The sequence below is a fragment of the Macrobrachium rosenbergii genome, chromosome 16 (assembly GCF_040412425.1).
Source record: "Macrobrachium rosenbergii isolate ZJJX-2024 chromosome 16, ASM4041242v1, whole genome shotgun sequence".
Taxonomy (NCBI): Eukaryota; Metazoa; Arthropoda; class Malacostraca; order Decapoda; family Palaemonidae; genus Macrobrachium; species Macrobrachium rosenbergii.
Window position 1 is genome coordinate 30,593,813 of NC_089756.1, and position 16,011 is coordinate 30,609,823.

General features: G+C 35.6%; 1 protein-coding gene across 13 annotated transcripts in view; it reads right to left on the reverse strand.

Annotated features, from left to right (window-relative positions):
- Window positions 1–4,779: 4,779 nt before the first annotated feature.
- The window catches only part of LOC136847258 (uncharacterized), a 63,064-nt gene continuing 51,832 nt past the window's right edge, over window positions 4,780–16,011 (reverse strand). For 6 of the 13 annotated variants that reach the window (XM_067118775.1, XM_067118778.1, XM_067118772.1 and 3 more), the window contains 2 exons: window positions 13,004–13,097; window positions 4,780–6,858 (listed from right to left, as the gene is read on the reverse strand). In XM_067118775.1, the coding sequence (XP_066974876.1) occupies window positions 6,559–6,858; window positions 13,004–13,097 (394 nt within the window). In that variant the 3' untranslated portion in view covers window positions 4,780–6,558. Of the gene's footprint in view, window positions 6,859–10,851; window positions 10,902–13,003; window positions 13,098–16,011 lie in introns of all 13 variants that reach the window. The other 7 variants (XR_010855680.1, XR_010855678.1, XM_067118771.1 and 4 more) reach the window with 3 other exon arrangements.

Here is a 16,011-nt window from a genome sequence, read left to right on the forward strand (position 1 = left end):
AACAGGAGGGAAACCTCGCAGATGCACTATGAATCAACTGTTAGGAGAGGCTGGAAAATAAGATGGAAGAAAGAATATGAAAGGAGGCACAGTAAAAGGAATGAAAGGGGTTGCAGCTAGGGGCCGAAGGCATCCAACAAAGAACCTTAAGCCATGCCTACAGTGCACTGCATGAGGTGCACTGACGGCGCCACCCCGCTACGGGGATTGTCTGGTGACTTTCAGATCTTTGACCCCTTAATTGCCGTCCTTTCATCCACAACAGTCACTTCCACAAATCTTCACAAACTTACACTGACTTTTTGTATTATTCTTGTGCCATTCAGCTCTGTCTCTTTGTATCATTTTCCAATTTCAGCAGATCTCCAAAGAAATCTCTTCATCGACCCAAGACTTCATTCACAACAGGCATCTTCACTCCACTTGCATAGACCTAGATCCATTAGTTCTCTAACCTTTCTGTCTGTGCTGACTTCTCGTGGAATAACCAAGCATTTTCCCGAGAATTCTTGCTTATCTTCCTTTTACTTTTATTACTTGCCTCTTTTTTTTTTATCTCACGTTTCCTTTGATTTCCTTATCCATTCATTCTGTATGCCTCAACATGATCTTCTCTCGTCATTCAACAACTGAAGTAATCTCGCTTTTTTTCTTTTTTACTAAACCTCTCAATTTTCACATCCCCCTTCCTGAATATTCCCCAGTATCCACTAACACTACCCACCAACCCTGTAAGCTGACTGTTTATAATTTTACCTTCTCTCCACCTACCTCTTCCTGTCACAAAATAGCCACACAACTTCATTGTGCATATATATTCATATTACTGTACTCGTATTAGGCTTCAATAAAACGGGACGGTATAGATTCCAGATTCTTTCATTCACGTAGTACAAGCTTTCGAAGACATACAGTCTTCTTCTTCTTCTTCTCCAGGTACTGATGCACTGAGGAGATAAAGCTACACCTGGGTATATATATGTATATGCTCCACCCAACTGTTGTTTTATATTTGTAGTCCCTAGGGGGTCCTTTCCATTGATCTCCAACTCGTCCTGTCCATCCTTCCAGTCTTCTTGATTTCCGTGGCTGTGTGCTTAATCCTTCATTGTTGGTAATTATCCCCTGGTTGTCCAACTTTTCGTTTATGTTTGTAAAATTCTGATAAGTTATCTCACAGGTAATCTTGTCATCAAACGTTGCTTTCCAATGTTTTTTCGTAAGAGTTGATAAGGGTGTTCTCTATGATCATCTCTGATATTTTATTCTTGTTGTTATATATAAATTTGTATTTTTCCACGTGATGTTGCTGTTGCAGTTCCAGCAGTGTTTGGCTAGTGCTGAGGCTTGGTTGTAAGTGCTCGACCGCTTGGCTTGACAGCCTAAATTTCATAAATCAGATCACTACATTTGCAGCTACACACACAATATTAGAAACAATCAACACAATCATGTGTGGAACAGAAATAAACTTCCGACTCACATCAGGATCAAACCCAGGTCTTAAAGTTGAAAAACAAGACCGCTGCCAACTAAGCCACACAAGTCATAAAAGAAGTTGGTACCTAAGTACCACTGTACCCAAGGCTTTACCTGGGCAGGATAACTGCCTCACATACCAGCGTGTTTTTCCCAATTTCCTGAACTTAATTTTCACCACTGTTCCTTACTGTACTTTAACCGCAAGCCTTGCGACTTTGCATTATTCTCTTGTATATCAAAGCTGTATTAGTAAACTAATATTGTTGATAACTCAAACAATTGTGAAGCATTCTTGATCATGTTTCATTATCAGTGTCTGAAGATCTGTTGAAAACCTTTAATTGTTTATAATCATTATAGGAAGTAGTATTTCATTAAGGGATCAACAGTTAATTCTGTATCTATACTATCTAGTCGCACTGATATTTCCTGTTTATTTTAAAAATTCATCGTGTCATGCCCCTAAAAGAGGCAATAATTTGTTGTATTTCTGTACACATTTCGTGATTGTAGATAAGAAGCACAAACAGAATGACTAATAACACCGTGGGGCAAGTGTGGCGAAAACCAGGTTACATTATTGAGCAATTATTTCGGTAAAAAAAAAATTTTGGAGTACCTGAATTACAGTGATTTTAAGAACTGTATACATGAATTTCTTACTGAATAATTCAGTATCAGATAAAGGACAGTACATGAACAGTTTTAGTGTATAAATATTCATTATTTTGGGATACAGAGCAAAGAAGGGAGTAACGACAGAGGTCCATCTATGGATTCTTTATCTTATGGCAAACTGAACATTGATTCCTTGGAAGAGATCACAGAAAGACTTAATGATCCTCCCAAGAAGACTGAGGGTGCAAATAAATGTTCCCATAAAAAGGTCATTGCTCATGATGTATTTTTAAAATATCTCTAAATGATTTACCTTCATATCTGGTTTAGTACAGCTATTTTCTCAGACACAGTGTTTTCCAAAGGGCAATGTAATGAGTACTCACTATTATCTGTAATTTACAGAAGGCATGTACAGTGCGTCCTCGACTTGTAGTGGGGATCTATTCCTGCCCCACACTGAAGTTGATTTCCACCTAAGTCGATTTTTCTCCATTATCGGCACTTTAACGGGACTTACGGTGCCGTAACTTGATGTTGCATCAAGCTACAACGCTGTAAGCGCTGTTAACTTGATGCCTATTCTTGCTGTTAGCGCTGTCAACAGTGCTTGCATCGCCAAAAGCGCCGTAAGATCGAATCGGCAAAAGTCAGTGGCGCCATAAGTTGAGGACGTACTGTATATCCAAGTGCTTGTATTCTCCACAGAATTTTATAACAATTTTCATTTTAGTTAATTTACTTACATAAATTTTTGGTGTCAGAAGTGCTTAACCTCTGTTGAAAAAAGAATTACAGTATTTCTTAATGGCAGAATTAAAAAAAATATTTTTTAAATGTTGGGTGTCAGAAGTGCTTAACCTCTGTGGAAGAAAAAATCATTTATTAACGGCAGAATTAAAAACAAAACATTGTTTATGAGGGACTTTCCTGCATTTGCCATAAACTCCTGTCACATCTGACACCCACACCTTGGCTTACCTTTGTCTCACATCAGGAAGAAGCATTTACATAATCGTACATCTGGCGAGGCATTGTTTGCATTGACGAGGGGAGGGTAACAAGGGAACCTCATTTGAAGTTTATGCAAGGTGGTTGCAGGGAGCAACAAACGATCAAATGCAAGTATCAGAGGCACATGGTGTCATTGTCAATTACAATAAAACCTTAGTTTTTTTCTGGGCTGTACGTCTTTCCCTGTGATGGAGTACCAAGATTTCCTTCAGTTAGTAAGATGTACCATAAATAATTTCCAACAGTAAGTCTGTGTTCTTTGATTTACACGCTCAGATTTGATAAAAAACAAGGATTCACCTTCCTATTTCTTATAACAAGTGGGCATAACTCCAACATAGCTTCTGTGAACCAGCAAAAAGCAAAGCCATCAGTGTTACGTTGCCAGTAATGTCAGCAACAATAACAGTTTAATGTACAGCTGGTTTGAGAGTGAAGGTGATTTAACTTTGCACACAGTACTAATAATATCATGCTCAGACATAAAAATATTAATGAAAACGTATATGACAAACAAAATACATAAACGAAACTTATCTGGCGTTCATTATATAAGCAAAGCAAAGAGATCCTTGAATGAGTAAGGTCCTTCTCAGTGACACTCACAAAACTGAATTCCTGGACATAACATCTTTTCAGATTTCACCACAAGAAGATATTAGATTCCTCCTTCGCGAAACTTATTGAATGTACTCCAAAATTCCTGTTGCGTAAAGGTAAGACACACCAATATCACTCGACAATTGCCCAAACAAAACTACTTCAAGAGCCATAGCATTAACACATTGCATTATCACATCCTCTACAGCAACAGCAAAACAATAAAAGAGAAATTTCATCCGAAATGATCAGTGGCCATTCTCGAACAGAGAAGAAAACTACTCGCTGCCAGATTTCATTCCAGGAACCTTCAAATGACCTCCGAAACCTTCGTACTGGACGATAATTAGTAAAAAGGCTGTTATGAGGATACCTGAATAACTTATCAAACAACCTACTTACCAAAACTGTCGTAAGGGAATCTAAACTGGAAAATATTTTTTTCTTACAACACTCCCCCTAAAAAGTAAAAAAAGAAAAAAAAAATTTTAATCCTTTGAAATAACACAACAAATTTCCTCATGCATAATATTAATACTTACAGACTTTTCCCCCTTTTTAGATTTAATCATTTTATACATGTATAAAAATACCACCACCCTGATACGTCTCCATCCTCAGGAAAAGGAAAATTTCTGGACAACACATCTGATCAAACTGTATTAATGCAGATCACATTTCCGACATTGCATCAGGCGTGACGTTCTTATCCTTAATGCGTAGAATATTCAAATCGAAAGCCTGTAAAAATAAACTATCTCATTAGTCTCTGGTTATTACTCTTGAAACGATTCAGATACAGTCATTGAAGAAGTAATTTTTTGTAGTTCAATTGTTGCAAAGCTACAATCAATTAAATAAAAAGTCTCACTTTCAATACTTGAACAATTTCTCAGGAAATTGTTGTTTTCTTGAATAATAAGCATTGTCATAGTCATCAATAATAGTGTTCCTATGCCAGTGTTGCTGCCATGTACAGCTAGTTTAAAAGGACCAGAAAAGTCTGGTACCTTCAGAAGAGGGAAAAGTAGTTAAGGTGATTTTACAGGGTCAAATAATGCAAAGTTTTGGCTCTCATTCTTTATTTATGCTTATACAATCATACAGACATAACATAAACAGGAGTTACAATTTATGCATTTACAACTATAAAAAGAGCAAAAAGTAGTAAAAAAATTAAATTATACAGCATGATTTCCTGAATCAAAAGAAATAAACATAAAGCACAGTACCATACATTAAGATAATACTTCTCCCTCTGTAACAATGGTAGCAATGGCACATAAAATGATTCAAGCTTGAAAAGGGTAATAACAGCTCTAGAATTCTATTGTTTTAGCATAGAAAACCACACATCAGATGCAATGGTACTTTACCTACTTAAGTATTCCAGACAAAATTATTTCTGGGTGTAAAATATTCTAAACATCAGTGACACTAGAATATGATACTCTGAAAGTAAGTGCTGCTCAGTCAAGGTAGAGTAAAATCTCTATTTTAAGCAATGAGGCCTTCCTTGTTTTAGGCAAAATTTTCTAGGAATGATTTCGCCTCACAGTGAACATCAGCGTGATGGCAATCATATTTATTGTCACAGAATTGTCCAAGAAAAGCCTCAATTATTTGATCTGCCAAGCCTATATGAGCAGAATTACGGACAACTACATCACTACACTGATACACTAATGTGTGACCTGTCCAAACATATTTGTAAAATGGCTGTTAAGTAACATGCAATATAAGCACTCTTGTATGTATATAGCTTGTTGACCATCACTGATTACCTTAAGTTATTTACTATAGAGTCTTCTTAACTTTGCTTCATTAATATATAAATGTTCAAGGTACAGTAACAAACCTGGACCATGCTGTGCTGTAACAAAATCATATATACATGTGCATTCATTACTTTTTTTCTGTATGATATGCCTTTTTTAATAAAGAGCTATAGAATGTTTGGATGCAAAATATCACTGCAGACAAACTTGAACGTGTAACTTGTATTAGATACAATACAGTGTCAAACAACTATTCATAATAAATGTGACCATTAAATCTCCCTGTACAGCATAAGAACACCACTTGCAAGTAAATGCTAATAGTTTAATTTAAAAGCTTCTCTTTTATATATACAAAACTTTAAATATCATTCTCACTTCAGTAATCACTGTATTCTTATATATGTACACCACAGCAAATATTCACATAGGAAGACCCATACTCACCCTTATCAACCTGTTCAAGTCTTCAGGCAGGAAATTCAACTGAGCCATACCAATTAACATTTGTGCAGAAACCCAACAGAACTTGGAAGGTGTTGAACCACAAAAATATAAAAGAAAAACTTGTGGTATATTCCATTAACAAAGTATTCAAACAATGTAACATTGGTTTGGTTGCTCTGCAGCTATTGGTCTTTATATTCAAAACAAAACTTAAAAATGCAAAACATAAGTCTACAGTACTCAAATGCCACACTCATACTGCACCATTATAAAAGGAAAAATACAAAAAGGAATGAAGTTAATTTGTTTCAGGGCTGTTAGGATACAAAAAAATATAATCACCCTTGCAAGTAAACATCCTCATTCATATGGCAGAATTCCAAATTAAAAATCCTAATAATAATTAAAACAAAAAATAAAAGGATCAGGAAGGAATGAGAACATTTAGATCCAGGTTCAGTATCACTGGCAATATCTGGAGTAGAATACTGTACATAGATCGCTATCTGCAGATATGCCTTTATTCTCCATAAACCTCTAAATCACAGATCATACACATTAACAATGAAAATAAATTGCATTACTATGACATATGTGAGCTACTAATATCCACCCAGTTTCACTCAGATTCAGAAGCTGCTTCAAGGGAACTTGTCTTCACAACAGCTGTCTGAGCTCGCGTTCTGGAGGTTGAGCCTGTTGTCTTTCTACCCTGGGAGTTGACCCTTGGCCGACGAGTTGACCCAGTGCGAGTCTTTGGTCGAACAGAATGCTGTCCTTGTGCAGTGGAGGCGACTGAGGCTAAAGAAGAATGCGATGAAGACTCTGACATCTCCACCTCACTGTTAAGAGACATTGTAGAGCCTACACGCTGAGCTCTTGCCCACTCGGCACCACGTGATACATCTGTTGCATTTATCTGTTAAACAAAATTTAACTGTATAAAGCAGATTTCAAGATTAATACATAACACACTGTTTATGACGTAGAACAAGTAAAATCATTTGGCTGTTAGTATTGTCATTATTTCCTGTTATTTCATTGATAGCCTGTCACTCAGGATTTGTTAAAAAGTCATACTTCTGTTGAATCTTTCAGTAAAAATGTACACCTATGGAAACTGACAAAAATTTCAAATAGTAACTATTACATATAATTTTAAAAAACATTAAAGGTAAATTACCAATTAAAGAAAAGAAATTGACCCTAGAAATAAACATTATATGTATATACTGTATATAGATACAGTGGACCCTGGCTAGATAGCGGTCAGCATTTGCAGTTTCAGTTAGTCGCAGGTTTTTCTGAGGAACATATCTCCAAATATATTGTGGAAAATTCACTAATTCTCAGGTTTGTTCGTAGAGCAATATTCACTAATTACTGTATTTTCATTTTATTTTCGTGACTAAATAAATTTTTTATGATACAAAATGATTTACTAATTTTCAAATATTAATATTAATGTAAACAGAAAAATATCAATAAAATGTTAAAGTAAAATCCTTTAAAATCACAAAACAGCTTACCGATGTAAACATACATCAGTTCAACCTCTCTCTCTCTCACTTAGTACAACCTCTCTCTCTCTCACTTAGTACAGTATATATATCTTTTAATGAAAAAACACAGCAAACTATCAATAAATTGTTATTTCACTTACAGAATTCATTTATGCTATATTATATTGATCTATTATCATCATAATAACCGATGTAAACATAATATCAATTCACCCCCTCTCTCTCTCTCTCTCTCTCTCTCTCTCTCTCTATATATATATATATATATATATATATAATATATATATATATATATAATATATATATAGACATGCTATTGGCTGGAAATAGCCAGTCACAGAGCAGGGTACCAGCTTTTCTTGATGCTGACTGGCTTAGCATGACATGCTATTGGCTGGACTAGAAGGGTTGGAAGTACCCAATCACATAGCTTGTAGCTCGGATGCCTTGTGTACGTACTGTCGTTAGTGTATGAGTTGTATTTTTGTTCTCTCTCTCTCTCTCTCTTTATGAAATATAAATTACTGTAACATACACATAAAAATATGAAACTAAAACTGTCAGAGAGAGAAAATGGCTGTGCCTGAATATAGGGGTAACTTGATCAGTTTCACATGTAGCTGTAAGCCATATATTTTTAAGGGTAATGTTGTAAGATAACTTTGAAATGATATTAAAGTATTTTAGGATGATAGTTTAAGGTATATTTGGTGTTTGAACTATTAAAATAGGCAGTGAACTATTAAAATAGTCATTTATAAGCATTTTTAGAGGTGGGTTGTGGTCCCTAACCCCCTCTGAATACTGGGGGTCAACTGTATGTGTATGTTTGTATGTATGTATACTTAAAAAATCACAGTAGAAGCCACAAAGGAAAAGTGAAACAATGAGATGCTAAAGTACTTTCGTCTTATTACCAAGACATGATCACAGCAACTTAAGATAAACAGAGATAAGGGTGTGTCTATGGTGGGTATAAGTCCTAAATGAATACAAAAAGGTTGAGAGATCACAAAACGGTCAAAGGATTAACAGCAAAATCTTCCTATTGGTAATCCTCTTTATTTCGTCTTTCAAATCCTTCTGCAGCATGCGTTTTATTACAAGGTCAAAAGAAAATAATCCTTGGCTTAAATTTAGGTTATTCTCCCAGGTCAACTGAATCATAGTGGACTCCAACAAGTTCCTGGAAATATTTTCATTACTTCGTAGTATTACATTGCTTTGCATCCAATTTATTCTGTGGGACTTTTCACTTAGATGCAAAAATAGAACACTATTTTTGCATCAGAAAAAATCCTGAATATCCATACTGCACCATAGACTTTGTATAGATTATGTTTATTTTACTTAGGTCAAACCAGTAAAGAATTAAATACAAGATAAAAAATATACATATTCAGTAAGAACAGGTCAGACTAATAGTTCTCTATTTTCGCATCTAAGTGAAAAGCCCCACAGAATAAACCGGACGCAAAGCAGTGTAATATTACGAAGTAATGAAACTGTTTCTAGGAACTTGTTGGAATCTGTTAGGATAAGAATCTAAATATGAGCCATGGACTATTTTCTTTTGACCCTGTAATAAAACATATGTTCCAGAAGGATTTAAAAAACAGAATAAAGAGGATTACCAACAGGTAGATTTTGATGTTAATCCGTTGACCGCTCTGCGACCTCCCAACATTTTTTGTATTCCCATAGGACTTATACCCACCATATATATACACCCTTGTCTCTGTATATCTTTACTTGCTGTGACCATGTCTTGATAACGAGACAAAAGCACTTAGCATCTCAACTGTTTCAATTTTCCTTCTTGGCTGTAACGTAGTTCGTACAATCATCACGTTTTTACCTTTTTTGTGATTTAAAATGATATATATATACATATATATATACATAATATATATACATATGTACATACACACATACATATGCACACATATATATACAACAAGGTCTAAAAGAAGTTGAAACCTAACTACACCGTACCTGAGGTTTTTCCCCAGGCAGGCTTCTGAAGCCCAACATACCAGGGAATTTTACCTATAGCTGATGGGTCGGGAAGTTGGGTAAACTTTGCTGATATGTTGGGCTTTAGAAGCCTGCCAAGGAAAAACTTCAGGTACAGAGTATTTACATTCCAAATTATTTTTTATGACTTTGGTAGCTGAGTTAGTACCACCTTGGGCCACCACTCGGGAGGCAAGTTTGTTCCAGGTGTGAATCAGGGATGTAAAACACTATAGTTTTCTGCTTTCCCTAGAACTGTGTATCGTAACTACTGTCAAAACCCAACTTCTTTGATCGAGTCGCAAAAGTTTCTTTTTATACACACACACACTTCCCATGCATGTTTTGCTTAGCTATCACATTTCCAAAACGTCTGAGTCTTTTCCACAGAAATTTCTAAAATTATTTTTCAGTAATTAGTTTTTGTCACAAATATTTATTTTTTTCACATGGATAACCCCCATTTCTTAATCACAAGGTATAAAACACTAGCTTATCAGATACTTTTGGGTCAGCCATCTGCTGCGCAGCACAACCTGATAAGTAAGATATCCTACAGCCAACATAAAGTCAACATAATGATAATCTCCTGCCTAAGCTAACATGTCTTAACACTTATCATTCAATCTGAGACATTTATCCCCAATTTAGTAGGTAAAAAATTCTGATAAACTGAGGGTCTATTACACAGTATTATGCGTTATTAAAGCTATCTCTCCTATTTATATGATTATGACAAATCTTAAAAATACACAAGTGGAGCCTCGGTAAATTAACAATATACAGTATCTGTGGTCAAGTTCATGCAGAAGAGTAGTTGTTAAGTACAGAAGTATGCAGGCAGCAGGCCTAAAATAACAAAAAATAGTCTTTCAGGTTGTTTATTTAGTAACTGTTTGCCAAACAGCACCTTCAGGCATAATGAGCAGCAAATAGGATGCTTAAAAGAGTTAGATGACCAAGATCAGAAAACAAAAATAGGGTGCAGAAAGCATTAAAAATTTAAAAGAATCCAAGTGTGATGTCAGAACCCCAATACTGAAGTGAGTTGAATATATGAAAAAAGATTACGGAGGAAGAGAGGATACTTCACAAAAAGTTTTGAGACAACATTTCTCCAGTATTCTCCACAATGAGGTGGAGAAACAATGTCTTGAAAGAGTTTATGGAATATACTCTATTCCTCAAACTTGTGTGCTTTCTTTTACAGTAGAAGAGGCTGGGCAAGAGGAATGACAGAACAATAATGATATAAGAAAAAAAAAAGGTTGCCGAAAAAAACGTTATTATCACAAGACCACATCCAAGTAGAATTATGAATCAAGGGGTGGGTCTGGGGAAAATGTCTACCGTCACCAGAATGTGGTTCTTACCTGGTGGAAAACACGTTTGCTTTCTGCTTTTATACTCTGGACATTCTGCTCTTTGAACACCGAAATAAAAAAGACTCAAGTTAAGACAATGGTTTGTATGTTCAGGTGAGCACATGCATCACAACAAAACATAGGCAACAAACTTACATCATTTCTTGAAAGGAACTATTTCAATACTTAGAAAAATACAATGCTGTATTAATTGAATTGAATGTAAGCAAGGGATATGCTGATGAAGGAAATTTCCCTCCTAAGGATATGTTTTCTTATGATCTTATATGGGATGCAGTCAGTTCATCAACAAGATTATTCCATAACACTTATATACACAGAATAAAACAGTGGGACTGAAAAAATAGGCAAAACACATAACAAGGATGCAAAAGCTATTAAAATATATTTCTATAGGGGCAAAAAAAAAAAAAAGATAAATAAATCCCTTTTACAGAAAAATAGAGAGAACTGCTCTCGACACAAAAGAAAATATACATTACACTATATCTTCACAGGTGTAATCCATTGTTTCTGCTATTCAGGTTCAAAGTAGTAAATATAAGCAACAGAACTGCCATATACATGAAAACTTGGTTAATCTTTACATTTTGCCATTGCAAACAATTAACTGCCATAGCCTATGCTTCGGTTTGAAATGTGAAGACTGCAATCCACATTTACTGAAGGCAGATGATCCTAAACTTGTGAATGGTAAGAGTAACTCCCTTCAGTACAGTTAACCTTTTCGTCTCTCAGCTGTTCCCATCAATATGAAGTTTGGCTCCAGAAAGAAAATATAAGACTCTGGATTGGAGGGGATAACTTATATATAAGGTAATGGTTATGTTTAAAAATCTAAAATTTACTTAATACATTTCATGTATTCATATCCCCACAGAATTTATATATATATATATATATATATATATATATATATATATATATATATATATATATATATATATATATATATATATATATATATATATATATATATATATATATATATATATATATATATATGAGACATTTGGCATTAGGAGGACCTCACCACAACTTTTTGAAAATGGCATTTTTGCCTGATCACCTTTGGCCCAACATACCTAGCTTTCATATGGGAAGGTGTGAAAGGCCATTCCCATACATAACCACAGGGTAAATTATCCTTTATTATGAGTATGATTTTCAACCCTCTGGCCAGTGGTAGTGAACGAGTAGAAGTTCGTAAAACAGAACAGCCTCTCACTACTCAGCTCCTGGGAACACCAGGTTGCTAGGCTTGGTAGCAAGCACCGACAGCTTCAGCCTCCCACGTGTACTGTAAACAAACCCTGTGATTCCTGCTGCTATTTTTATGGATTGTTTGCAATAAATACTTAGTAACTATAAGTAATAAGCATTACAAACAATATCTAAAGACTATAAGTGATCAAAAGTTTTGGAAAACCTGCAAAAATACCATAATTTTAGCTTTAAAATAACTCCCTTTTTTTTTCCAAAGGGGGTGGGGTTGAACTCTGATTTTTTTATGCATACTTCTACTCCTAATTGCAAAAACTTCATCTCATACAAATTCCAACTTTGTATCTTGAGAAATGTCAGGTCTTAGCTTAGCCTACAGAGAGGTGTACTGTATGTGGAGATGAGGAAGAGACCAGCTGGTCTCCCATTATTTTCAATGTGAAAGCCTTGCTTATTGAGAACAAATTGTTAAAGGAAGATGTGTAACATTAATCTTCCTATTATTTTGGAGCTAGATTATATTTAAAAACCTATATAGATCAGAGAGTATCAAAAGGGGATTAGTCATAATCCCTTACTATCAAGACTGATGGGAGCAGTCAAAAGAGAGACTGTTAATCACAACATGACACAGGGTCTGCCATCTAGCAGATCACAATTTTCTTCCTTCAATAAATGTCATTTGCAGTAAAGAAATTTCTAGACAAATCGCAGGACGAGTTAAGCAATTGTGTGTTGATGTGAACACACGTGATTAACAATACCTAATTCATGCAAGCAAGGCAGACCTCTCGTGCAGGAAATTCTTAGTTCTCCCTACCCGTGAAGCAATATATCGTAATGAAAAATTTAAAATATGAACTAGCATATGTAAAAGAACCAACTCATTTACAAAATAAACTGCTTCGCTGCTTACCATTGATTTTGGTCTGGGTCGATTCTCAGACTTGCCTCTTTTTCGTTGCTGTCCTTTTGTTGACGGCTCTTGGAAGTGTAGCGTAGGCTGAGATCTGACATGGAAAAAAAGTATGAGCAAGGGTATGGCAACTTATCATATTTCACTATAGAGAAGTTAAAAACATTAACTCAAATTAATTTTGGGATAGGGCTGCACCAAAATAGCACAGAAATTTACCCAACAACATATTTGCAATACATTACACCTTACCACTAGTAATACAGTACTGCTATACATAAAAAGTATTCCATGCAACCCATACAAAAGTGCACATGTACAATTCCATACAATATCTTATCATTATTGTTTTGATAATCATTTACTGAATGGAATAACAATACAGTACTAGCTCATTATCAAGTGTATGAAGAACTCCTTCTCGTTAGCTTTGGGAAAATAATAATAAACTTTATGTCTTCTAACAGGTTTGTCAAACTGAGTGCTGGATTAATCATAAGGCTCTTGTTTTCACAATGTTTAACTAACAGATTGCAAAGAGTAATTGTTGATGGGTATTACTGTGAGTACAGGAATGTCACCACTGGCATTCATCAAAGTAATGCTCTTGGCTTATTTTCTTATACAGTATACTATGTACTCAAGATATGAGGTTTGGCCATGAAAACTAGCTTATTGCTTATGCAAATGATGTTACTCTCTTTGTAGCAATCTCATCTGACTGTAGGCCTGTGGATGCTGAATCTCTCGCCTGACATTTAGCTAAAATTACAGTATGATGCAAATTACGAGTGACAAAGTTCAATCATGACAAAATTTAAGGTGTGATAGTAGGCATATGATACTGGATTCCCCCATCCAGATATTCCCATCAGCAGTGTTTCTTAAGCTACATTTCATTCTTGATTGCAAATGATCTTTTAAGAAACCTGTGGTCTATATTTTCTCTCACTGTACAAAATATCAGTATGCTGTACTAATATACTTTCCAGACTTTTGGAGGTCCCTCTACCCTGAGGATATAATATAAATTTTCATAATAAAATTTATTTGCATACTTACCTATTATTAAAGATAGCTTGTATCTCCTCGCTAATAGGCGAGTCAACATTCAAACATTAGAAAAGATCGAATGGTTACCCGGATGACTGCCAAGTGCCCCTGTTCTCCACCAGGTGTATTTCGAATCTTACAGCTCTTGTCAGAATTCTCCTTGACAGCCCACTAAATTGTAGGGAGGCTGGGTGGGGTCTACTTTAATAGTAGGTGAGTATCCAAGCAATGAATTTTATGAAAATTTATACTATTTGGGATGAACCTTACCTACTGTTAAAGATAGCCGATTCCCACATTGAGAAGACGGTGGGTTGCGCAGCTAAACAAAATCCTCTCAGACAGTCAAGTTAAAGGTGTCTTGCGTGAAACCCAAAACATTCTTACCTGATCTGGAATCCTTTCTGGATCTTACTGCCACCAGAAGTTGGATTCCATTCAGAGAGCAAGGCTCTCATGTGTGCAGCGGAGAAAACCGCTTCAATTCAGTCAGAATGAAAAAGAAGTGGCATGAAGAGACCCCTGTGCCTGGGTTAGAAAGTCCTATAAAATGACAGTCAACTAAAATTAAATACTACCTTTATGGTACACAGGTATGCACCTACGCATGCCCTCACGCTCCACAAAATATCAAAACCTGGGATTTATAACACAGAACCTAAAAGATTGCTCTTTCTTCAGTTCAGGAAAAGACTTTATCCCCCTATTAGTAGTGAACTAAGGGCTTTACCATTCTCAGATGCGATTCAGCACACTTATGATAGTGAGCAGCAAAAACCGAATTGCACTTCTACTGTGCCGTATTAATCACATCCTCAAGCAACAAATTTTCATAAAACTAAATGAAGCTGTAACTCCTCTCACATTATAAAGGTAAAAGGTAAGGTGCTAGTTCTCATGCACTATCCTAATCAAATAGTCACAGAGAACCAGTGTTATTTGACAAAGACGTTCTAGGTTTCTAAAACCACAAAATAAAAGGTTAACTTTACCTATTCCAGGCTTGAACTTTGACAAAGATGTTCTAAGTTTTCTAAAACCACAAAACATTTGCCCCCTCCTGGCTTAACCTTTGACAAAGACATTCTGGGTTTCTAAAACCATAAAAACAAAAGGCTAACTTGACTCTTCCAGGTTTTCAAAAAAGACATTCTAAGTTTTCTATAACAACATAATAAAAGATTCATTTTGCCTATTCCTGGCTTAACCTTTGACAAAGATGTTCAAGGTTTTCTAAAAGCACAAAACCAAAGGTTAACTTTGCCTGTTCTAGGCTTAACCTAAGTATATTTTAATTGCCCTAGCAGAGAACTGCTTCCTCTTCTTCCCCACCAAAGAGGTTAAATTGGAACTCTTACAGATCTCAGAAAAATTTAGCCTTAACATCATTCTCAACTCTAAGGCAAAAAGATAAAACAGCATTCCCTTTACAACAGCCTTAAAGACAGTCCTTACAACTAATTTACTCATTTAACTGCTGATGGAGCTAAATAAAAGAGAGTTTCTTGGTAAATAATTCAATGGGACCCATTTTGGAGGCTTAAAAGGATCTGCAGATAAAATTTAGACCCGTGTCTAAATTCCAAAGAGAGATTGATGCTGAGCTGTTGGGGATTCAATCTCGACTGATCTCAACATCTTAAGGTGCTGATCATTAGCCACGTCTAATTGCAAATGACACAGTACCGAGGAAAGCATTGAACGATAACCTTGAAAGTAGACAGCAAAAAACTCTTACGACTGTATACCCAAGAAAGCGAAATATTGAAAATTCCTCTAGAACAACACCCGGGGCAATACACAACCGCTGCCTCTGATACAAAGCCACATTTGTTTTCCACTTAAGGATAGAATCAATGATACCTTTGAAAATTCGCTGATTGGGAGGAGACGGTTGAGCATCCCCAAACTGTTAAGTGTGGGATGCAGGACTCAGTGGACTCGCATGGAATTAG